Below are 24,751 nucleotides of genomic sequence, written 5' to 3'. Positions count from 1 at the left end.
CCCATCACACTGATTATTGTCCCATTGGCCAAACAAGGCCCGTGACTAAGCCCAGGTCAGAGTGGGGGGTGTGTGGTTACAGAAGGCATGAACAAATTGGGGATTGTAACTGCAACAATCAACCCCAGGTGTTCAAGGAATTTGAAGAAAGCAGGAAGACCAGTGTGAAAAGTGAAGGGGAGCCAGGGCACCTGGGGTCTCCAAGGGTACCCTAAGACTTGGGTCTTTACCCAAAAAGCAAGCCAGCCATCTGGTTTCTCTGTCCTGTGGGTTTGATCCTCGTAAATAAATCCCTTGAAGGCTGAATTGCCCTGGGTGACCTGGTAATGTGGCTCTTTCAGGCTTGAGAAGCTGAGGACAGGATAGGCACACGGCCCACCCTACCCATCCCTGCCCATGGCCTACACAGCCACGAATACTCCCTCCATCCCTTCCCACCAATGTCCCTTTGCACTTGTTTCTCCCTCAGTTCTCACGTGCTCCACAGGGCCAGGTCCTACCTTCATGTCTCATTGGCTGGAACCTGGTCACATGGCTACATTTACTGCAAAGGAGGCTGGGAAATGTAGTCAACTCAGTTTCAGTCCCATCAAGAGAAGACCTCCTTGATTTCTCTGGGCCCCAAGACCAGAGACATAGTGAAGAGGCCACGAGGTCAAGGGGAAAAGCCTGTGACTCACTATGTGACCAAGTTGGTGGGGGCGCAGCCCTGCCTGTGTGTCATACACCTGCGGACACAGTGCTTTGCTCACATTATAACCATTTACTTATCTGTCTCCCACTAGATTATTTTTCTTGCAGGAATATACATCATTCTTGAATGTAATTCTTGAATGAATGAATGATTTCAGCACTAAACAGCAGAGTTATTCAAGTCTTATGTCATGGCAGTTGAAGGGAGGGATTCTCTCCAAGTAGCCTAGGAGCTTCAATGTCTCTTGTACAATGAAGACACCCACCCAGAGAAGGGAAACCCCCCAGCTCTGGGACAATCCAAGGCAGGGTAGTCAAACTGCAGAGAAGGAAACTCCTTGGGAGAAAAGTGCCACAATATCATTTACTGCAACAAGCAGAGAACCAGCTAGCCATGGCCTCCACTGGTGCCGGAATAGCAGCCAGGAACACTGAGCAAGGCACTGATCATCTGGGCACCATTGCCACGAAGCCAACTTATAGGCTGGTTCCCTCATCACAGGCTAGAAAAGCAGTGCCCGTAAACCAGGGGCTGAGAAGAGGGCACCAAAGGCTCCAATCCCCACCCGCCAGTCCCAACAGAGACTTTTACAAACAAGCCTCCTGGGCTTGAAGCATGAGGATATAAATCATACCATCTCCCGTTTGTAGAAAAGAAAACTGAAGCCCAGAGAAATAAGCCTTTGACTCATTGGTCACTTTAACAGTCATGGCCACTCAGATAAAAGACTACATCTCCCAGCCTCCCTTGCAGCTAAATGTAGCCATGTGATCAGGTTCCAGCCAATGAGACATGAAAGGAAGTGATGTCTATAACTTTGTTGAGGCAGGGGTTCACAAATAGAATGTGTCCTCCTTTCTTATATTTCCTCCTTCCCACTAGCTGGTGAGCCATCTTGGACCATGTAGCCAAAGGCAACACCTTAGGACAGTAGTAGGTCAGGTCTTTGATGGCTGGACACACAACCTGGGAGCCACCATATCAGCCCTGACCAGCTTATGCCTGCATACACTGCTAAGTGAGAATAAAACAAAATAGCCCTTCCTGATTAAGCTACTATTATCTAAGATACTTGCTATAACCACCAAATCTATAATATAGCCCAGGACTTCATTTCCTCGGGAAGCCCAGGACCCCTGGGGCTGCCTGATCCCAGACACTCTCATTGCCCCAGGACAACACAGCTGTGAACTCCACCCCCGGGACCACCTGTTTTCTTGGAATAAGAGCTGAGGAAGCAGCTTAGAAGAAGCTTCTAGATTGACAAGGATGAGAATGGAAGTAAGCTGATATTTCACCAGTGTAGACACCAGTATACCTGCACTAGCTGTTAAAACACTGAAATACTTCCAGAGCAAGTGATAAGCAGCCACTGCCCTGAGCCAACCCACCCCTTGAATATCCCCCCTCCCCAGCTATCCTGGCCCCAGACCCAGCAATGAAAGGGGTAACACCTGGCACAGGAGAGGGTCACCAGGACCTCATCAGGACCTGCGGACATTGATTCAGCAAGCCACATCACTTGTTAAATATTTTGAACATCACCCCTGGCTATAAGGGTCCTGGGCTCAACTGACCAAAGGGAAATTAAACCCTGAATTGAAGGTGGTGAGGGTGACATGAATTCGGAACGCCCCACCCCCATCTCTTCTCTCTCCTCCCCAAAGCCAGAAACACCTAGACCACCCCACCCCTGCCGCCACTGCCCTTTGTCCAGAATATCCCACAATCACACCCAGATGTTATTGCACTCTTTTATTTACAGAAAACACAGATAAAGCATTTCAATGCTCATTTAGCAAACTGAACCACTTGTTTTGTTTTGTTTTCTTTTTTGGCACAGAGAAATATCACGAGATGAACCCCAAGATCAATCCGAAACCCATAATATTTATCAGCCATCATCGGTCCAGGGGCAGCCACAAGACTCAGACAGACAGACAAACAGCATTGCCACAGACTTGGAAAAAATAAACAAAGTCCACATTCACCTCACAGTAAAAACCTGCTCACCGACAGGCAAGGGCGGGCAGGAGGGGGCAGTTTCTCTGCTCCGGGGGCCTGGGCATTGGGGCGGAAGCAAGATGGGGAAGGATAGACACCATTCATAAATTAGAGAGGGGTGGCCTTTTTGTTTTTAACCTCTTACCTTCCAGAAGTAAGACAGTGCAAACACTACCATACCCTGACCACGTGCCCATTCGAAAAGCTTCAGAAGTTGTGTGGTTGGGGGTGTCTCTCCTCGCCGGCCCCCACGTGTGTGTATGCGTGTGTGTATGCAAAAGTGTAAGTGTGGTGCTTGTAAACATTGTCACCATCCACCAGAGCCCCAACATCCGTGTGTCTGAACGGAGCGGGGCGGGGGCTCTACCCCATTTCCCGCCCCCTCTGCCCCGGGGATTCCTGTCCAAGACATAGTGCAAATTTCAGAGACAAAGAGAGGCAGGAGGAAGTGAGGGGCGGACAGGAGGTGGACAGGGGGCCGGGAGGACACAAAGACAGGGTGACAAAGGGCGGGGGGGAAATAAGGCAACAGTTAAAAACGGTCCCTTTTATCAAAACCGACACCATGTGCTCCTCGCCCCCACCACGCAGCCCCGGTCACGAGAAGGGGCGGAAGTCCCGCTCCTCCACCAGGCTGATGGAAGGGTTTTTGAGCTCCTCCTCGGAGCTGGCCATCTTGTAGCCCAGCTGCGCCAGTACCCGCTGACAGGCGTTCTGGGCAAAGGCCACGATGTCGTAGGAGAGGCGGAAGCGCCACTTCTCGGCTGTGGCCGCCGAGTTGCGCACGGTGCCGTATTTGTGCTTGCCCAAGGTGGGGTCGCCCCGCGTGTTGTTCTGGATCCAGCGCGCCACGTGGCTGTCCAAGGGGATGCCCAGGAAACCGTAGATCTCCTCGGTCTTCTTCATGGGGTTCCTGGCCAGGTCCTCGTAGCGCACCAACATGTACTTGCCCTTGAGCCACGCGGGCCGCATGAGGCCGGTGGACACGGAGTTGGAGAAGTCCTCGCACACCGTGGTCAGCTGCGTCACGTCCAGGTTGTAGGGCTTCCTCCCGGTGCCGTACCAGAGCCGCCAGAGCCGGTACGTGTCGCGGAAGGTCTCGCTGCGGGAAGCCAGGATGCCACGCGGGTCTCGGACCAGCTGGATGACCTTGAGGTTCAACCGGGGGTCTTCAACCAGGGCCCGCAGGTCGTTTACCTCGGGCACGCGCACCGTCTTAATGGCCACGTGGCTGCGCTCGCGGCAGGCCTCGGCCGCCAGGGTCAAGTTCAGCAAGCCGCACTTGCGCACGCAGTCCCCCTCCTCCAGCACCAGGTCCGCGGAGCCGGGAGGGTCGCACACGGGGCGCGAGCACAGGACCCTGCTGGCCCCGCGGCGGAAGATGCGGTCGGTGGTGTGGTTGACGGGCGGCGGCTTGATGTAGTTCTCCAGGAAATAGAGGTCACAGTCGTAGAGGCTCCTCAGCAGGTCGCGGCTGGCGCCCAGCATGACCCGCCGGTCCGCGGGGCTCTTGCCCTGGGTGAAGCGAGGGATGAGCGTGTTCTGGACGTGGTAGAGGGGCTCGAACAGGTAGAAGACGTCCAGGTGCTGGTTGAAGAGCTGGCCCACGAAGGAGGAGCCGCTGCGGGTGGTGGCCAGGATGAGGATGTGGGTCTTGCGGGAGAGGTTATAGGCGAAGGTCGGGCCCTCCTCGCACAGCCGCTCGGCCAGCCCCGCTTCCGCCAGCCCCGGGCAGGTGTGGAAGGACTTGGCGGTGAAGGTGCGGATGGCCGTGTACTGGATGGCGATGGAGGCCAGCGCAAGGAGGAGGACCGCCTTCCAGGAACATTGCATGGCTGGGCACCTTCATGGGGCTGCGTCTCCACCATGTGAGATCTGTGGACGGAGGCGGGTGGGGTCAGGGCACAGCCCGCCTTGGGTGCTGACTTGGCTGGGGGCACTGGCTTGCTCCCGGGGAGGAGCTGGTCTGTGGCCAGCCTGGGGAAGTGCCCCCAGCCCCCTGTCCCAGTGCTCACAGTAGCTAAGGGCGAAACAGCGCCCGAGCTAGACTTCACCCTTCTCTGCGGAGCCATGGGGGACTGAACGCACTGATTCCCCCACCCCAGGGTTAACCTCCAGAATGCCGAAGGGGCTTCCAATCATGAACTGAGCTCTTAGTGGGGCCCGACCGGGAAAGACCCTAACTTCCCCAACCCCCACTCTTAGAGAATAAGCAGCTCCCACCTCCAGCCATTCCCCCGTCACCGCCTGGCACCCCTGCTGGCATCTCCTTCCACCCCCCACAAGCTGGCGCCCAATTCCCCATGTGGTCATCTTCTCCAGCCCCTGCCCACCCCAGGAGGAAGAAGAGTCCATGTCAGATGCCTCCTCCTGACCCAAGCCCCCAAGGCAGAAAGGACCCCTGCATACCAGGAGCAGGTGGGCTGCCAGCATCCGCCCACCCACTCCAGGATTTGCCCCTGACCACTGAGGGAAGGGTCCAGGCCATGAGACAGATGACACCCACTGTAAGCAGAGTGAACTGGCCCCTCCAGGCACCACCCACCAGCCAGTCCTTGAGGGCCTCCTCTCATAGGCCCTCACCTCCTTCTGCCCACAGGATGAGCAGAGAACCCCACTGTGACCCCGCAGTGGCCCCAGAGAACCCTGCTGGGCAGAGAGAAGAGGAAAGGGTGGAACCAAAAGGGCATCTCAAGGAACAGATGGGGTGGGCTGGGGAGGGGCCCAGGAAAGCAGAGAAAGTGCCAGGGGTCCGGGGGAGGATGTGCCAGGGGTCCTGGGGAGGAGTCAGCCTGAAAGTCACCCCCATGAGATGCCAGCTCAGCAACCAGCCCTGGCAAAGGAGAATACAGGGGGGAATCCACCACTCACCAAAGAGGGGCTGTTCCAAGCTGGAGAATCCACAGCCTCCAGGTCTAGCCAGCTGTCACAGCCTGTGCCGTAGCCCTGCGGCAGACTGCAAGGAGACATGGGAGGGAGGGGTGCTGAAAGGTGAGGGGGCTCCCAGTGCCTCCCTTCCCACCCCCTCTCTCCTATGTCCTCTGGCCCACCGACAGCTCCCCAGGGCTGGGCAATGAGGGGCCTGCCTGCGCTCCCAGATCTGTCACTGACTCAGAGCTCCAGATAACCCAGTGCCATCTCAAATACCCTGGATCCACCCTCTGAGTCCTGGGCTGCGTCCCATCCCCTTCATCACCTCTTCCACCCCGCCCCTAGCAAGTCACAGTCCTGGGGCTCACACCACGCCCCTGTGGGCAGGGAGCAGGCAAGCCTGCACGCCCAGCTCACTGAGAGCCGGTGCCCCACAAGCGCAACCACCCTGGAAGGCACGCTTCCCAGCCGCCACCTGAGGGAGTGGCAAAGACATCCACCCCCAGGCCTGGCTAGTTCTGTTCAGCTCTGGTGACCAGACGAACCCAACCAGACACGGCACCTAGTGTCCAACAGTGGGACAGTCAGGGTCAAAGTAAACCCAGAACACTGGTCCGGGGCACGGTCCAGATGGCTTCTGCATCGAAAATCAACGGAGCATCCTGAGCCTTTGAAATTTGGCTCCTTCAGTGATTCCAAGAGGGGGTATCGTGGAAGGGCAGGGGGGCTCACCCCAGATCTCCAGGCGGAAAGGGCAGCTCAGTCGAGACAGCCCACACACTGATGCCCGCCAGGCAGGGCCAGCCAGGAAAGGAGGTCTTCCAACCGCACGGAGAGAGGAGAATGGCTACCTGAAACTCAAAGCAAAAGTGGACCAGGGAGCATCCCCGACTTTGATGCTCTTCAGATCCTAAGTTAAAACACCGAGATGGGAGCTTTATTTTGGTTCACGTCTACCGAGTATTTCCAAAGTGCTAAGCCCTTTACCTGCCCTAGCGCATCAATTCCGCTCCAGACTTTACATGGAAGCCAGCATTGGCTCTATTTCACAGGCGCGGAAGCCAAGGCACAGAGAGGTGCAGAAACCTGCCTGAACTCACAGGCCTGGTTTAACCCCCATCTAACAGGTTCCCCAGGGCCCGCACTCCTTCTCTCTAAGGAGATTTGACTTAACTGTTCCCCCATAGGGCCCACCCTTGACTTTCAAACACACATTCAATTAATGTCCCCTTCGTGAGAACCAGTGTGAGAGGGACCAGGCATGAGAAGGGGACCTTCAGATGGTTTCTGAAGACTCGGAGCCTGTTTCTTCCCTTTGCTGTCTGGTCTGGTCGATCTACTGGCTAGTAGCTGATGGGATGAACTCCTGGGCTTTGCGAGTATTCTCGCATCCCGCTGATTGGCCAGACTCCTTTGGGGGCGGGGCGCGTGGGACCTTATTTCCCAAACTTGCAGCGCTGCCTGGCCGGGCCCACTCACCCACCGTGTTCTTCCTTACAAGCCCCTCTGGAAAGCCAGGGTCCTCACCCCCATTGTTCCGATGTTGGAATTAAGGCTCAAAGACTAAACAAATGGGTTTGATAAGCAAGTTAAGAAGCAGCAGAGACTCGCATCCCTCCGGCTCAGACTCAGGCCAGGGCTGTGGCCCTTTCCACATCAGCTTAGTGGGGAAGAAATAATTATGAACCTGGCGGAGCAGAGGGTGGCTACAGAGGCAGGGCTGAAACAGCAGCAGGGCAGCTGAAGCTCTGGAGCCTTGGAGTCCTATGTTAAGTAGGAAACACCACTTGGTACCAGGTACCAGTGAATAGGGGAAAGGCTCAGGCGAGATTCTTGAAAAACCACACCCCTGATCACATCCCATCCCACCCCTGCCTCGCCTCATGGCAGCAGCAACGCTGTCCCCATCGGCAGGGTTGCCCAGAGAGAACAGCTTCTCTGCATTAAATACGACTTCCCTGCAAGGGCAGGCCCGCCCTGCCCAAGCATCCCAAGACAGGTGTGAACGCCTTTAGAGAACCGGTAGAGCACGCCATCAATATGCAGGCAAGGTCATATTTTTAAGTCATTTAGAGGGCCCTTCTTTTGTTGAAAATGCCGTTTCGCGTGGCTGTACTTCCTTTGTGTTTATTCCCAAACATCTCCATTACCTAGCAGGAGCCAGGCACTGCTCTGGGCACTGCAGGTAAAATGACACAAAAGAGAGCAGCTCCTTTCTGCACATTCCTGCTATTTCTCCAGCCATCAGCTCATCTCGCCCTCACTCTAGTCCTACGAGATCAGAAGCCCATTTTACAGATCAGGACACTGAGGTTCTGCAAGCTTAGATAACTTTTCTCACGTTCACGGCCCTAGTGAGGGGTAGCGCGGATTCCGGTAGCCTGAAGGAGATTTCACTCAACTCTAGGATTCCAGTTCCAAAAACAATCACTCAAGGTTTTCTTTAAAGAAGAGCATCTTTCCGGGAGGAGATCATTTGTTTCTCAGCGCCGCCCCCCTCGCCTTGCTTCCCCTCCCCACCCCCAGCCAAAGACACTTAAGTTGAGAATTGAAAGCTGCTGTCTTTGCCAATAGATCAGAAGTAACTAAAGCATCTTGAAGTTATAAATCCCTAAAAAAGTAGGACTCAGATTCACAAGGTGCAGCCCAGGCACCCAGAAGGGGAATGTGCTGGAAGGCCCAGCTGCAGGCCATCGCCCGGCCCCCCAAGAGGGCAAAGGCAGGGCATGGGAACAGGAAGATGGAGGAAGTCAGGCCCTCCTGGAAATGCCCCTGCTCTCCTGCCAGCCTGGCAGAGCTGGGCCCAGAGCGGGCCAAGCGTCCTTGGTATGCCGGAGGCATTTGCCCTGGAAACCAGAGGCCCCGGGGCCCGGCCCCATTGTTCCCAGGGGAACTTTGGCCACTATAAGGGACTCCTCAATGCCCTCATCCTCCAAGCCAGACTGTGAGCCCCAGAGCCCCTCCCTGGGCGCCTAGCAGCCTCTAGCATAGCCTACCTCCAGGGAGCCTTAGACATAGGGACCCAGAATCTGTCTCTTCTGTTGGAAGGCATGAGCCTGCTGCCCAAAGGAAGCTCAGACTTCAGGGTCAGCCGCCCTCAGATTAGGGCACAGGATTGGGGTAGAAAACACCTCTACCGGAGGGAACTGTAATTCAGAGCTAAGACCTCAGGCCATGAAACCACACCCACCTGGATCTGTCACTTAGCAGGTGCACAGACCTTGGTAGGTCACCAGTTGCATCTGAGCCTCAGTTTCCCCACCCATAAAGTAGGTATAACCATAGTAGCAGTTGTAAGAATTGGAGGACTTAAAACCAGGCATCTGATATGGCACAGCCTTATGCTTGGGACCCTGGCTCTGGCCCCAGCCCACTGATGGCCAGATCTCTCAATCTCTCTGGGCCTCTATCTGCTCACCTGCAAAAGGGGAATAATATTCACAAGTGTTGTGAGGACTGATTAGTTAATACAGTGCCTGGCAGAGAGTAGCCATAAGTTACTATTACCATCATTACATGTCTTGTTTGCTTTTGTCTCAGGGAGGCCCTCCGAAGAAATCATCACTGACTGTGACAGTGACAGTGACACAGACGCTCTCCCTGTCTGCTGTGCCCAGGACTCTGCCCCAAGCCCCTTCTTCCCTCGGCTCCTTCTCTCGCAGAGCCACCACGGTGGCTTGCCTGCTTCCCTCTAGTGGCCCCGTCCTGTAGTGCAGCCTCTTAGCGCTGAGTCTTTGCTGTGTTCAGAATTCCGGGCTGCTTGGCTGCAGCCTAATGTGAGGATGCAGGCAGCAGGAGGTGATGCGGCAGGAGGCAGTGAGGTGTGAGGATGACACGCCCACCCAGGCTGCGGGCTCCGCTCTGTGCACCCCCTCCGCCTCACCCACGCGCCGAGAGGCAAGCAGCAACAGGCAGCCTCACAGCCTCCAGAAGGTCTCGGCTTCCTAGTCTCATGGCCCTTCTGGCAGGGGAAAGAACCCTGAACTGAAAGTCACAGGCAGGAGCAGCCCACAGGCTCTGAGATTCCCTGGCTGAGTGATCTTGGACTCACCCCCTGGCCTCTTTGTGCCTCGTTATTGCCATAGATCCGGCAACTCGAAGGGCCTCCCAGGTCCGCCCACTGGGGTTCTCTGATCCCAGGAAGGCCCCGTACCCCTCAGAGTCAGGACCACAGCTGCAGGCAGGGGAACCCTCCTTCAGGAGTGGGAAGGCCAGTTACCTTCCAAGACGATACCAGGGCTGGCAGCGCTGCCCCTGCCTCAGCCTGGTCCATGGCTGCCCCAGTAAAGCCCAAGAACCCAGGGGCTCTGCCCTCTGCAGAGTCAGCCCCTGCCTCTTGCTCTGTGGAACCCCATGCAACCCAGTGCTATGGTTCTCCATCTCTTCTGGGCCACAGAACACCTTGGAGAGACACAACTCCTCTCCCCAGAAAGATCTACGGCGCCCATAATGTTATATACACAATTAGAAGATTCCTAAACCTCCCCAAACCCATCCCTTCCCTTCCCTAGAAGCTTAACCCTTTCATCATTAGCATTCTCCCCCACCCTAGGGTCGTCTTTGCAACTTATTCTATGGGAGAAGTTGCCATCAGTGTGTTAATGCCAACGTGTTAATGCCATCAATGTGTTAACGCCAATGTGTTAATGCCAACCCAAGCTATAAGATTATACCTTATATATAAAATAAATATCTATAGATATATATAGTAAAGAAAAAAAAATCTAGGGCTAGAAAAGATGTGGGCAATAGCATGCCAACACCTCTCAGTTTTATTTCATTTTTTTAATGTTTTGCTCTTGCCTGCAGCATGTGGAAGTTCCCAGGCCAGGGTCGAACCCAAGCCACGGCAGTGATAATGCCAGATCTGTAACCACGAGGCCCCCAGGGAACTCCTCCTTTCTCGTTTTTAAAAAGGGAATGTGTGTGCATGTGTGTATTTGCATATATGCTGGGACAACCACAAGAACTTGCATTGAAGAGGTTAACTGTAGCGGCTGGTGGGAGGAGCCTGGAGACGGTGAGCGGAAGGCAGAGTTTATACTGAGTGTGTCGATTCAGTTTGAGTTTATTCATTTCAGAGGACAGGGTGAAGCCACCCCATGTGGAACTGGAAGGGTGACTGACGACAGGGTGGGACACTGACACTCAGCGCTGGTGTCTCCCTGTGCCCCCTATTCTGTCCCCAGGGCACTGCCAGCCTGTGCTCTCCGCCCCCACTTTCAAGGGACCAGGGTTGAAGTCACCACCTTTCTGACAGAATTGGGCTTGGTCTGCTCAGGTAGGGACAGCAGTCACCTGGGGCTGCTGGGACAAGGTAGGAGCTGAAAAAGGATGAGACCTCAAAAGGGGACCCGGGGCATTGAGGATAAGGCCTGAGTTGGGGAAATGAATTCTCTCCCTGTTTTGTTTTGTTTTGTTTTCTCCCTCTCTTCCTGTCTGCCCAGGGCTTCACGAAAAGAGGAAAAAAGCAAAGCTGTGGGGGGAAAAAAAAAAAAAAAAACCTGAACACTGTATTTCTCACCACTCAGAAGCCAGTATGGAGGGGGGCCCCAAGGCTCTGGGGTCCCAGGACCTGGAGCAAGGGACAAAGGGAAGTGGCTGAGGCGGGGGTGAGGGGGAGGTTGGCAAACAGGCCTCTGGGGTGGCGAGGGCAGAAAGGAAATGCTTAATCCCCGTGTCTGCGGTAGCCAGCATCGATCCACCATAGATGTTTAGTTAAGGCTAAAACACTTAAAACAGCAAGGTCTTTCTTCCCAGGGAAAGTGAGGCCAGGAAAATGAGGAAAGGGGAAAACAAATGAAAGTCTGACAGAACTAGGAGCCAGGTCAGTGTACCACAGCCAAGCCTCTTCTGGACTGAAAAGACAGGTCAGAGCTACCTGGCAGCCAATGGGAAAAGGGAAACCTTTCATTTGCATGTTTCATGGGATCCATAGGTGAAGAGTAAAGCATCCGCTAAAGAGATACCAGCTATGCCTGATACTAAATCCAGGACAAGATTTCTCCTGAAGGGTCTCCTGGAGAGTTCTGAACATAGACCGCTGCCCTTAAGACCTCATACCTAATAAGTTCAAAGACAAGTTTCGTTGGGCTGGGTCCTAGAACATCCTACAAGGTGAGCAGCATGACCATATACAGTTCAGCCAGTGCAACCTTCCAGGGGAGGTGGTCTGATGGGTTCCAGACTCAGCCTCTGTGGTCTGGGTCAGCCAGAGGAGGTGGGGGGAAGCCTCAGGGTTTCTTTCTCTTTGGGGTCGTGCCCCCTCAATCTGAAACACCACGAGGTCTATGGTCCTGCTCCCCAGAGCCTGTACCAATCAGGACCATGGTTTTTGTGTGCAATCTCTAGAGTCCCTGGGCCCCGTGGCAGAACCAGGACATCCTGGAGGGCAAGTTCTTACAATCACGCTTCCAAAGACCAGCACCCAGAGAATGACGGTTCGCCAACTTCTCACCATCAGCAGAGCTGCCTGGCTGCCTCTTATGAACTCTGGTATCTCCAGAGCAGGTCATTCCTATGGCCCCACGTGATGACCCTGGGGACACACACACATGGTGTCTTAAGCCTCCCTGAGGAGTCGCCCACAGGCGTGCGAGGAGGCAGGCTGAGTAGTGGGTGGGCACCCTGACAGCGGGGCCAGGCCTGGTTTGACTCCCCCTGCTGATGCTTTAGATGTGAGACCTCGAGCAGGGCACTTAATCTCAACAGGCCTCAGTTGTCCTTGTCGACGAAATGGGAAAGACGATCACAGAATCGTTCAAAGCTGATGAAGCTCAGCACAGGCTGGGCCCGGAGCGGTATCCATCAAGCAGGAAGCCTGAGCCTGATTTTTAGGGACCTACTCTAACCTAGAGGCAACGATGGCCTGGAAGTGTTTAAGGAAGTTAAAACAGATGCCACAGCCTCCTCCACGAAGCTCCCTCTGTCTGTGAAGCTGAACGCTTGCTGTTCAGGCTGCAGAGATTGCCTGCAGTCCTGCCCTGGGCCCAGCCTGTCAGCGGGGTCCCACCCGACCCGAGGAACTGTTTCCCCCAGCAGCGGGGAGAGGGACCAACCCCCTGGCACGAGGCCCCAGTGTGCCCAGCTCCTCACCGGGGAGGGATGAACCAGAAGGGCCCGGTTCTCTGTCCCAGGCTGATCCATCCACAGCCCGTCCTGGGGTGGGCGGGACCCTTCTGCACCAACACTGGGCGAAAAGGCCCGGGGTTTCCTGTCCCCCCCTCCGCTCCCCAGTTGGAATAGGACCCAGACCCCACCCCTGGATACCGGGGCTTCGCGCAACCTCCCAGCTTCAAGGATGGGAAACCGCCAACAGGAGCTGAAGCACAGGCAGCTGCTGCCGGAAGGGCTGGGACAGGGGCCATCTGTCCCTGGATCCTGGATCTTCAGTCTGGGGCCACCTGCCTAAGGCCCAGCTGGCCCCTGGGGATGAGGAAGGGAGGGCTGGGCATAAGGGAGGCTCACCTGAGCCGTGGGGGCGGTAACACAGGATGGAGGGGCTGCAGGAGTGGATACCCAGGTATGGTGGGGGGGTGCTGACTGCAGGTAGCACTGCGTCTGCCACAGACAAGGAACAGTGAGGCTCAGGCGAGCCAGGGCACCTGTCCGAGGGTGTGCAGCTAGTGCGTGGTGGGGATGAAAGCTCAGCACTGAGGACCCCCAACCTTGGCCCTGACTATCAAGTGTGAGCCCCAGGCCACACCCAAGAGCAAGATCAACGTCCAGCACCTGGAGACTAGAGAGGAGGGGCAGAGAGCACCAGGGCCAAGGTGGCCACCAGGGTCCTGACATACACCGGTGCCAACCTTGACCTCAGCATTCACCCGACCCAAACGTGGGCTCATCCAACAAACACCCAGGGACCGTCTCTAAGGATCAGACCCCTCTGGTGTCAGCTAGAGGGATGCCAGCTGCCACGGTTCTTCTTGCCTGGTTCCCTGACACCCCAGAGGCGTGTGTACCATCTCACCGCTTCCCAGGGGCTTCTCCCCCCTGAGCTGAACAACAAGGGAAAAATGACTGCAAAGATCAGAAGAGATTTGGCCCGTGGACATGCCAGGTGCAGTGTCCCATCTGAAAGGCAGTAACCGAAACGCACTCTGCTCCCCACTCCGGGGCTCCGGGTCTGGCCGGCAAGTCAAAGCGGCAGTGGGTGTTTTCATGGCCAGCGAGCCCAGGAAAGCCCGAATCCTGTGCAGTCAAGAGGACACCAAAGAATGTCTGTATTACCCCCTGGCCTGAAATGGCCTGGAATAGGGCAAAAAGTGTTTGAGCTCAAGGCCCAGAGAGGCCCCACTGCTCCCTAAGCCCAGAACTTACCACCAGCTCACAGCTGGTCCCAAGAATGCCAGGCGGCTCAACCTGTCTGTCCTCTGTCACCCGTCTGAGAAGGCCTTCGGGAGCGACACTCACTGGGAACATGACCAGATGAGGAGGATCCCCTGTCCCCGCGTCAACAAGGACCTCCTGGAGAAGATGCAATGGCAGCTGCTCACGGATGAGGCTCGCAGAGGTTAAGTGACTTGCTGCCAGACCTGAGAAGCGGCAGCGCAGGGAACGGAATCAGGCTACCAGGTGCCCTGTGCGAGGTGCATATGCAGCAAGGGCCTCGCCTGCCCAAAGTTCTCCCTAAAGCCTTCTCATCCTTCCCCCGAAACCCTTGGTCTGCAGCGCCCAGGTTCCTCTCCTGACCCTGTAGGTGCCCTAAGCGGTTAGGAGCCTCAGCAGAGACTGAAACCCAGACCCTGGGTTCCTAGACAGCCTTACCCTCCCACGACCTTACCAGGTCCCCTGGGAAGGGGAGATCACGCCCACCTCCCAGGACAGGTGAAGGGCTTAGCATAGCACATGGTACAGGCACTGGCTCAGTGGTGCCTCCCGCAGGTCAGCATCAGACCTGCCTGCCTGCCATCCTCATCTGCCTACAGAATCCCTGAGGGAGAGCGCCAGGCCCTCCGTCCATCTCCCACCCCCAGTGGCTCAGCCTGCCCCCGTCACCCCCCTCCCGGCACTTACACTACAGGGACCCAGTGGGTACTAAACCACTCACTCTCCCGCCAGCAGAGCCCCAGAAAAGAGAAGGGCTGTGCTTTGTTCCCCATCCCAGAGGAAGAGAGAAGCGTTCCCAGCAATTCCCAGCCCACAGCCTTCCAGCTCTAATCAAGGAGCAAACATAAAGAGGGAATCTCTAAACATTTAGAAAACGCGGGAACTCTGTGCCCCACGCGGCACCGTGGGGATTTATAAAGAACAAATCACGCCTGACAAACTTGATAGCTTTCTTGATAGAATTACAAGACTGGTAGATGAAGGAAATGCAGGCAGGGTAATATATCTTGATTTTTCGCAAAGCATTTGATACAGCGCCTCGAGTAATCTTACAAAATTAATTCAAACAGACTTGGCCCTAAGCACTTGTCATGGGGCTGAAAGCAAGAGAGGGCAGGTCCCAAGGGTCCTGGGTGGAGGAGGCACGCCCAGGGCTGAGGGGCTGAGGGACAGAGTCTGGGAGAAGGGGCAGGGCTGCCAAGCCCCGGCGCTGGGTCAGATCTTATCTAACATCTTCATTAATGATCCTGAGAGAGGGAGTAAACAGTCCGTTAATGAAATTTGCAGAGGATATTAAATTGGAAGGTGTTGTGAACACCAATGAGGACAGCAAAGCGGTCCAGAGAGACCTGGGGTGGTGGCGGGGGGAACCTTGGCCGGAAACTGTCGGCATGGAGGGGGCGGGGGTCCCTGGAGCTACCTGGAGAGCCAGGAAAGAGAGAAGAGCACCCACAGGGCTGGGGGAGCGGGAGGGCAGGTGGGAGCTGGGAGCAGCCCCAGCTAGCTTGGGTGATGGCTTCAGCAGGATCTCACTTTTCCCATCTGCAAAACAGAAAGAAGGGCAAGCAGAGGCGGATGCTTTGTAGTTCTGATTCGCGGACTGCCCTGAGGGAGCTGGGAGCTGGAGCCTACCTAGGGGAGCAGGAAACAGTGACACGGAGAAGAGGAGGGGTTGTCTGCAGGCCAGGGAGGGGAGGGCAGCAGCAGAAACCAGCTGAGCCATCACTGGCGCCCAGAATGGCCTCGAGCCACTGCCCAGTAACACAGAAGCTGGTGGGGCTCAGGCTGGAGCCCCGAGCCAGTCTAGACGTGCGAACACTTCAGCAGCAGAGGCTCGGACCTGCGGGGACAAGCAAGCCAGTGTCTGTTATCTTTCTGGAGAGTTCCTGATGCCTCTTTGGATGATCATCAGGAGATGCTTCTCCAGCCAGGTGAACTAGGGAAAGGGACCCCACTGCAGTCCCCTCTCTCTGTCCTCAGAGCCTGGGCTTCCCTGGTCCTTCTACCTCTGACCTGATCCCAAATGGGCTGAGGTAGGAAGCTGACCATCCCGTGTGGACTCAGAGGGTTTGTTCCCACCAGGCTCCTGGACAGGTAGGGTCTGAACAGGAGCCAGGGCTCCCTCGCACGATGCTCAAGCCCTCACAACTTAAATAAATGCTCCATGGGAGGAAGAAATGGATGGCTGGTTCCCGGCTGGGGTGCACCAGTGCTGCTGGGGGGGGTTCTCCCAAAGAAGTAGGCCAGCCCTGCCAGATGTCAAGGCCACCTGCTGGACACAGAGGATGGATCCAGGTGACTGCACCACCCCGGGAGTTCCTTCCAACACCTTGAATTCATAATAACGGCACTTGCTATGGCTGCATTCTGAGTGTGTTTCTCATATGAACGCATTTGACCTTCACAGCAACCCTAGGAGGTAGGTAAGTGCTCTTTTTTTCCCCACTTCTCGGAGGAGGAAACTAAGGCAGAGGGAGGCAGTCATGAGCCTGGGCACCTACTCAGAAAGCGCAAGGGAGAAGCAGCAACTTGCCAAGAGCCACCCGGGGGAGCAGAGCAGCTCCTGGGAGGGACCCCAGTGGGTGGGGAGAGGCAGCCCCTCCAATAAGGACCCCAGAACCTTGCCCAGCCTCTCCCTGTGCCCTTGAAGGGAGTTGGTCCAACTCCTGCCACACTTGTGGAGCCTGATTTTACTATATGTTTCCCTTCTTCCCCCCCCACCACCACCGCTACACTGAGTTCTCCGAACAAGTCTGTCTCCATGGAAACCATACAGTGACTCAGGGCTTCGGGACCTTCTCTGAACCAGATGATGAATATCAAATGCTCCCTCCCCACCCCGATGCAGAGTGAGTTGAAAAAGTAAAGCAAGACCCACAGTAGGCGAGGGAGGGAGACAGGGGTGTGGGCAAGGGGAACTCCAGCGGGTGGAGGCACAAGCCTGCCCTGCCCCCAGCGAGAGCCTGGCATCTCGGTCCCCCTGCAGACTCGGTGGAGCACAGATGTGCATCTCCCCCATGTGTGTGCAGCCCGTACACCTGTACCCCTGTATCGGCTCCATCAGCACCACTCCTCCTTTGGAACTAGGGCCGTGTGGGCAGGGGGCGGGGAGCTAAGGGGCATCCACATCCCTCCTAGTGGGGGCCCGCACATGGCAAAGGTGGCTGAGCAGCCAGGGAGGAGGGAAGCTGTCTGCAGGAGGAGCTTGGCTTCGGATGCAGAAAAGGAAACCTCTGGCCAAAAGCATCGCAATACTCAGCCAAGAGGGAAATTTGGATTTTGGGTGGGAGTGGGGGAGGGAAATGTGTTTCTGCTGGGAGATGAGGTCGGGTGTTGACTGTATGTGCCTGGAGGGGGGCAGGGCTATGATTTCAAAGCCCCAGCAGGGTTAGGGGGTGGGGGGATCATGAGCAGAGACTTCCTCTCACTTGCCCCCCACCCCTGGCCTGGCCTAGGGCCACTGCCCTGATGGGGACAGCAGCAGGGAAAGGAAAGTTTGCAGCCACCAGGTTGCTGGCCTCTCTCAAGGGGCTAAGGCCCAAGGGAAAACCACCGCCTCCTTTCCCCAGTAGCTCCCTCAAGACCCAGGAGGGAGGGCAAGAGAATAGACTGGAGGCTTGATACCTCCCTGGTGAGTCCAGTGTGTGAGTCATGACGGTGAGAGCACTTGGAAAAAGAAACAGGGTCATGGTGATGCCTGTGACTGTCCCCAGCAGCCAAGGACTGGAGCCTGGGAACTGCCTGCCCAGGTAAGGTCTCTGCCTGGGGTACCTAGTAGGTCGGTCCCCACCTGCTCGTCTCTCACACCTATGGCTCCTCTGGTTGCCCACTGCAGCTAGGGTGCCCGCCTCCTGCCCCCAATCCCAGGTCTCATCTGCCTCCAGCCCCAATGGGCCCTCCAGAAATTGCTGGGCTCAGTGTCTGTCCTTGACTGGACAGCCACCTCGCCATATCCTGCCTCCACCTCTCTGTCAAAGGTCTCAGCCTAGCCTCTGGCAACTGGACTCCCCAGCGCCCCTTCTTAGGAGCCTCCCGTTTAAGAGCAGTGCAGTGTTTAAGGCCATCAAGAGGAAAGCTGGGCCGGGGTTAAGGAACCTAACGCTGGGAAGGGGCAGGTGCAGGATGGGGGAGAGGGCACCCTGGGGCATGGCAAATCAGGCCAAGTTGCCACCCTAGGACGACTATTAAGGCTTATCTTTTAACCCCTAGCTTCCCAGCCAGGGCCACTCAGTTCCCAGAGCCTGGGAGGGGCTGCTCTTAGGGTCCTACCCAGTGAAAAGCAGGAGGATGGTTCTGGCTTCCGAAGCGGGGGTGGGGTGGGGTCTGCACCTTCCAGTAGCCCCAGGCCTCCGGAGACCAGTTCATCTCAGAGTGGTTGGTGCCAGTGAGGGGCAGGGGCTGGGAGCAAGAAGTAGGAGGCAGCCCCTGACTCTGGGTACAGCCCTGCTTTGGAAAGTTGGTGCAGGCGCGGGGACCTCAGGGTCTTTAGCGCCTCAGCAGCCTCAAGCCGGGCGGGCTGTGGGACGATGAGCCCCGCGCAGCCCCCGAGTGTGCTGCGCAGCGGAGGGGAGCAGGCGCCTAGGGGCCGCCGCGCGTCTCAAGTTTGCTGCCCTCCCCTAATGGGGGCGGGGAGGGCTGGGGTGATCGCGGCGTTCACCCAACGCCAGCCCGGGAAGCCCCTTCCAGCGCCCAACAAGCTGCTGTCCTCACCACCCACCCACCCCCCGCCCCCGCTCCGCACCGGCCGAGCGACTGTCCCCGAGCGGAGGGGCGTCTCCCACCGCGCCCGCGCCCCTCCCGGCTGCTGCGGCGAGTGTCCGCTCCCGCCCGCCCCGGGGCCCGCCGGGCCCGGCCAGTACCTGGTCCGGGGCGCACCGGGAGCCGCTGCAGCGCCCAGCGCCGGCTCCATCCTCGGGTCTGGAGTCAGGCTCGCCGGGGGCCGGCGGGCGGCGGTGGCGGAGACGGCGGCGGCATCCTCCGCCTCCCGCGCCCTCCTCCTCGGCCTCCCTCCTCCCTCCTCTTACACCGCCTCCGCGCGCCCCTCACGGGCCCCTCTGCATGGCCCCGGGGCGCGAGCCCGGGACGGCTCGGCCAGCGGAGAGCGTTCTCTGGGGTAGGACGCGGGACCGGGGATACGAGCGCGAGGGCCCCAGGGCCGCTGGGCCGGGGGCTGGGACCCAGAGCGCCGCAGCCGGGGGCGCCGGAGGAGAGCAGCAGCCGCAGGCGCTGGAGCTTCACCGAGCGCCCGCCTGCCCGCCCTGCGTCCCGAGCCCAGAGCAGCAGCAGCAGCGGCGGCGGCGGCGGCGGGCTACAGAGCCGAGAGAGCGGCGGGCGCTGCGGTCCGGGCTCCACCCCCCCAAAGCCGCCCGCCCCTCGGCTGCCGCCCGCCCCCTGCTCTTCCCCACCCCTCCAGCTCGCGCCCTCCCGCTCCCCGCGCCGCCCTGCCGGCTCCTGCTCCCGGCGCTACCCCGGCCACCAGTGATCGGGACACCTCCTCCGCAGCTGGCTCCTGTGCCAACCCATCCAATCCCTGGGGGAGCCACACCCACACCCCGGGTTTGGGAAGACCGGTGGGCGAGGGTGCACCTCTTTCCGCACCCTCCTCCCCACCCCCGCCCCCGGGGGCGCTCACCGAGGGCCTCCTGCTTGAGTACCCCTCCACCCCCCCCACCCCACCCCCCGGCTGGAGCTCCGGACCGGTCTGGGCCCTGATATCCTCTACCCTTTCCCCAACCAGTGCAACCCGGCGCGGGGTTGGGCGGGGGAGGGGGGGGGCGTCCAGAACCCAGAACAGGAGCCAACCATTTTTCCGGTGCCAGAACCCTAAGACACACCCCTAGCGACCCCCCACCCCCCGCATCGCTCCCTTTACTTCTTAGGTGCGGAGATAAATCATTTGCCCCTGCTCCTTGTACCTTTGAGCAGGGTTAGGGGGTGGGCTTTGCTAGCAGACCCTTTCCAGGCCAGTCCTCCACCCGGCCCGTCCCTCTTCCTACCAGCCAGCCAGCCCCCTTTCTAGCAGCCAGCAAGACGCTGGAGCCCCGGCTGCCCCTTATGCAGGGAAACCTGCCGGCAGAGCCCAGACCGGGCAGGCTCAGCACTCGGCCCCTCATTCTTCGCACAAATATTGACTGAGTGGCTCCCACAGGCTAGGCCTGCATGGACACTAGAGACTCCTTGGTGACAAGACAAATGGACCCCTGGCCTCTCAAAGTGGAGGAGAAGCAGAGTAAACAGGCGGAGCACACCATGAGATCAGTGGCCCCTGGGCTGGAGGGGGGCAGCAGGGAGTCCCAGCTCTGGCACCTTGTCTGACTGTACCAGGGCTGGGCACCTCGGAGGCCTCTTTCCTCATCTGGAGAGCGGGTGGTGGTGGCGCTGGCTGATCCTCTGTCACTCCTCAGCTCTGACCAAGCAATTATCTTTTCAAGCCAGGAAAGGCAGTCGGCGTCCATCTCCACCCATCTCTGCTTTCCGGTTACAGTCAGGCAGGGCCAGGAGAGCCACGGATGACTTGAAACCTTCTGGCACCCTGGGGAAGCCTCCTCTCCCAGGACTGAAGGCTGCCACCCAACCCCAGACAGTGTGGCCCAGTGCTTGGCGCAGGAGCCCCTGAGTCATAACCTGCCATATATGTATTCGCATGAGTGATGCTGCCTCTTTGCACCTCAGTTTCCTCCTCCAGAAGATGGAGATACCAGTCCCCACCTCCTGGGGCTGCTCTAAGACACTAGATGGTAAACGTGAGCAAAGCACTCAGCCCAGTGTCTGGCACGTGCCAAGTGCTTCCTCAATGGCACAGTGTCGTCACTGTATTGGCCGGTTGGTGTGCAGGGTAACCAGGAACGAACGTTTACATACCCAGGGGAGGATGTGGCCTCTTTGCTAATCTGGGGGACTCAGGACTCGCCACCCAGAACCAGATGGTATGAAAGCCTCCACCCCCACCCCCACCCCCACCCCCACCCCAGGGTCCCACCAAACCAAGCGGTCATTTATCTTGGTCACAACTGCAAATTTGTAATTAATAAACTCTCCCACGACCACCAATGGCTGCAAGTCTGGCAGTGGATCCCCGTTAAGCCCTGTGATCCAGTGCGATCCAAGCTCATCTTCCAGTGTGTTTTTCACCAGCAGCAGCAGCAGCAGCAGCCTGGCCTCAGCCGTGTCTGCCCTCCACCCTCCACAGCTGGATGCGATGGTGGTGCCCATCCTCGGTCCTGACGTCCAGGTGACCACATCTGTCTCCCGCTTGCCACCCCCCGCCCCCCAGGAGGGACAATGCTCTAGGATGCCTAACAAGAGTGCTGACTTTCCAGAAGCAAGGACTTTATGCTTTAACATCCCTTTTGTCCCTCCATCAAAAACCAACCTCTAACAGCCCCGCGCCGAGCCATCAGAACCTTCCCTTTCACCCAAAGCTAATCCCTCCCCAGCTCTTCAGCCTGACAAGAACAGCCTGGGTTTAGAAAGCACCTTCTCTATCTTGCCCTCTCAGATCCAGCGCCTTGTTTTTCAAATTCTAGCCTATTTCAGGTGGAGAGGAGGGAAATTTACATCTGACTGACATGAGAAGATTGGTGGGGTTGTAATGTAAAGACAGAGTGGAATTTGGATTTTTTTTCCCCCGTTGGAAGACTATTTAAACGCCAGAAATAGACAAAAGACCTGGACAACCAGCATTCTGTTTCACACCTGGGAATCTCCCGGGCAATCAACAAGCATGTTTTGTGAGCACCTACTGTGTGCTCTGCTCTCTGGCAAATGCTAGAGGGGGAGGTGGGAGGGAGAAAACAGATCTTTGCTCAGGGAATTTGGATCCAATGAAGCAGCAAAAGGCAGTTGCCACCAATGTGACTGAGTCCGACATTGGCAGCCTTGGGAGTCAGAGGCGCCTCGGAGGGTCATTCAGGGAGGGCTTCCTGGAGGAAGGGGAAATGAAACTGAGGCTTGAGGGATGGATAGGGTGTAAAAAGGCAAAAGAGCAGGAGAGCCTGTGGGGAGCAGCAGCAGCTAGCTGGATGGAGCTCACCTGCGGGATAACAAGAAGATTAACATTCATGGTTAATGTTTGAGGTCTTACCCTGTGTCAGACATCTTGCCCTTTGCTTTGTGTGCATGATTTTGTTTAATCCTCCAAACAACCCTCTGAAGCTGGTATATCGTTCCTGTTTGGAGATTTCTTTTCTTTTCTTTTTTTTTTTTTTAGGGCCACACTCACAGCATATGGAAGTTCCCAGGCTAGGGGTCGAATCAGAGCTACAGCTGCCGGCCTACACCACAGCCACAGCCACACCAGATCTGAGCCGCATCTGTGACCTACACCACAGCTCAGGGCTACGCCAGATCCTTAACCCACTGAGCAAGACCAGGGATCGAACCTGTGTCCTCCTGGTTGCCAGTCAGATTCGTTTCCACTGAGCCACGACGGGAACCCCTCCTTCCTGCTTTATAGATGAGGAAACTGAGAGCCAAACCGTCTCTTTGCAGCTTGCCCAGCTTTGCAGAGCTGGTGAGCAGTGGAGCCAGGATTTGAGCCATCGGTCTGGCACACCCACTAACCACTCGGCTACCCCACCACTGCCAGCCTGACTCTCGTGAGGGTGCCTGCAAGGAGAAACTATGGGCAAGGGGGCTAAGAGAACAGTGGTGGGGGAAGGGCCTTCAGAAGCCCCCAGACAGAGGAATTTTCTGCAATCGAGCCCACGGACCCTCCTGGGCTAAGTCTAAAATGAGTTCTCCCTTCAGCAGGCAGGTCCCTGGGGTTTGGGGAAATTGGTGAAGGGACTTAGGGGCTCAAGATTCCAGCTTTCTAATCTCTCGCTGTCCATGCGGTGGCGGTCTGTGCCACCCACCTAGTTATTTCCGTCTGTTCTGGAAGATGGATGGCCCGGGCTTTGATTTAAGATCTGCCGCTGTGATCCTCCATGTCCCCCGTCTCCCAGGCTGCTGACAAAGCCCACAGCACCTGGAGAGAAAGTTCCAGCCAGAAAAGCCTGGCCAGACGCACAGGCCCGGTGGGCTCCCTCCCCTGGAGCCTCTGTTTCCCTACAGATGATGGGGACAGGGTGCTGCCCGGAGGCCCGGTCAATGACAGAGTTGGAGGAGCCTCAGAGGGAAGCTAAACACACGCCCTCATTTCATAGATGAGCGAACTGAGGCCCGGAGAGGTTAAATGACTTACCCAAGACCCCGGAGGAAGGGAGCTGTGCCTTCTGCTGGGTCTCCAGTTTTTTGAGGAAAAGGTCTCTTACCTCTTATCTCCCAATTCTGCCCCATCCTAGATGAATATTCTCCTTCTGGAAGAATTCCTCTTCCGGATGAATCAAGGGACCTACACTTCTTTGTGGCTGAAATAAAACAAAGATTTGAGGACCTTACCTGGGACCAGGTTCTGGACTGTTCCCTCAGGCATATGTGATCCTGTGTTTTTTATAAGCTCCCCTTCGGTCACTGGGCCCAGAGGTCGCCAGGCCTTGTCAGCTCCCAGATCAGAATAACATATCTTTTTGGCCCAAACCCCAAAGTTTCTCTTCTTGCCCTTTCCTGCCCTGTCAGGTCCTCAGCCAAAGCCCCTGAAAACTCACCCTACCGCCCCACCTAAAAGGGTCCCTGTGAATCCCTCCAAGGGAATTTGTGTCGCTCCCAGACCAGCCTGTCAGGTGCAGCCACCACTAGCCCTCTGTCATAGCTGCTCCCGCTCTAGAACTTGCCAAAGGTCCTGAGGCTGCCTGAATGCCCCCATGCCTCCCTTATTATGGCCCTTATGGGGAAGCCAGTGTCAAGGCCAAGGAGTGAATCCTGAGGTTCCCAGAGGCCCAGTCTTTGGGCTGCCAGAGGCTGAGAGGGTGGCATCTTCCCCAAGACAGGGCTCCCGGGTCCCCAGAGCCTTGAGGCATAACTTTTTGTGCCCTGGTCTCCCCAGACCTCTCTACCAAGAGCTGGTCCTGCTCGTGGCTGCAGCCTCTAACCCGTGGCCCCAAGTGCAGGCCAGGGAGCCAGAGAGGAGGGCCTGTCCCCTCCTTACTCCTCCTCTTCTTGGAACTACTCCCAACAGACAGTCCCTCTCCTTCTCCAGTTACAGAACAAAATGCTCCGAGTAAATACGAGGATGCCAACAAACCTCGGTGGATGGGAGGAAACAGGGAAATGAAGCGATTTACTTCTGGGGTGGGAGCCAGGCCACAACACACCTGCAGCCCAGACCACCCCGCCCCCCGCCCCCCAGAACCCCCGGCCCTCCTGGGCTGCCAGGTGGGAGGCAGAAGTGGTCTGTCTCCATCCTCCGCTGACCGACACAGGCCCTGTCCCCTCCTCCAGCCTCCATCTTCCTTCTTTGGGCCTGACGTGGTCCAGCCCAGATCTTGCCAGGATGGGTCTCATCCAGGCCGCCCAAGTTTCCAGGAGCAAAGGGAGGTCAGAGGAGGCCAGAGGGCCACTTCCTTCTGAGGAAGGGAGCCTGGCCCGGCTGTTCTCTGCGGAAGAGGGCCAGCACGGAAGCTGGCCTTCCCTGGAGAGCCACTCCGCCGGCCACGGTCACTTTTGTCCCCACAGGCCCGGGCTGCAGACTGACCAAAGGCAGACAAGGCCTAAGACAGGCCATAGTCCAGGGTCTGATCTAAAAAGAAGGTGCAGGGAATAAGCCCTGGAGCTGGGGACGGGATGGGAGTTGGGAGTGGCCCGGACAGAACAGTGGGCTTCAATTAAAACCCCATCCTGGGTAATTCCCAGGCCTCTGTAGGGTCATTTCCATGGTGACAGCAGCTGGCTCAGAAAAGACAGGCTGCTGGCTGGGCGAGGCTCCCTGCTCTGCTCGTGCCTGCAGAAGCCTCAGCCTCTGGATCAGACAGG

The 24,751-nt window shown here is 57.3% G+C and overlaps 1 protein-coding gene and 1 long non-coding RNA gene across 4 annotated transcripts; both read right to left on the bottom strand.

The window, feature by feature from the left end:
• CHST1 (carbohydrate sulfotransferase 1) lies at positions 2,435-19,256 on the bottom strand. 3 transcript variants are annotated; one of them, XM_005660969.3, is made up of 4 exons: positions 18,760-19,256; positions 6,302-6,420; positions 5,570-5,654; positions 2,435-4,573 (listed from the first exon to the last, which is right to left on the bottom strand). In XM_005660969.3, the coding sequence occupies exon 4, from the start codon at positions 4,529-4,531 to the stop codon at positions 3,296-3,298; it is 1,236 nt and encodes a 411-aa protein (XP_005661026.1). In that variant the 5' UTR covers positions 4,532-4,573; positions 5,570-5,654; positions 6,302-6,420; positions 18,760-19,256; the 3' UTR covers positions 2,435-3,295. The 3 variants fall into 3 exon arrangements, with proteins under 3 accessions (XP_005661026.1, XP_005661027.1, XP_013849833.1); XM_005660970.3 differs by having other exon boundaries at positions 6,302-6,426; positions 18,760-19,173; XM_013994379.2 differs by lacking the exon at positions 18,760-19,256 and adding an exon at positions 13,892-14,551.
• Positions 20,893-24,009, bottom strand: LOC106509362. The gene is made up of 3 exons (XR_001306845.2): positions 23,155-24,009; positions 22,756-22,868; positions 20,893-21,822 (listed from the first exon to the last, which is right to left on the bottom strand). It is a non-coding gene; the product is annotated as an uncharacterized LOC106509362 (long non-coding RNA).

This window comes from Sus scrofa, chromosome 2, assembly GCF_000003025.6.
Source record: "Sus scrofa isolate TJ Tabasco breed Duroc chromosome 2, Sscrofa11.1, whole genome shotgun sequence".
Lineage (NCBI taxonomy): Eukaryota > Metazoa > Chordata > Mammalia > Artiodactyla > Suidae > Sus > Sus scrofa.
Note: the sequence above shows the minus strand (reverse complement) of the source record. Positions and strands in the feature narration are given on the sequence as shown.

Excerpts from the sequence above, each read along its gene's own strand:
- CHST1 (XM_005660969.3), bottom strand. The coding sequence starts at position 4,531 with ATGCAATGTTCCTGGAAGGCGGTCCTCCTCCTTGCGCTGGCCTCCATC.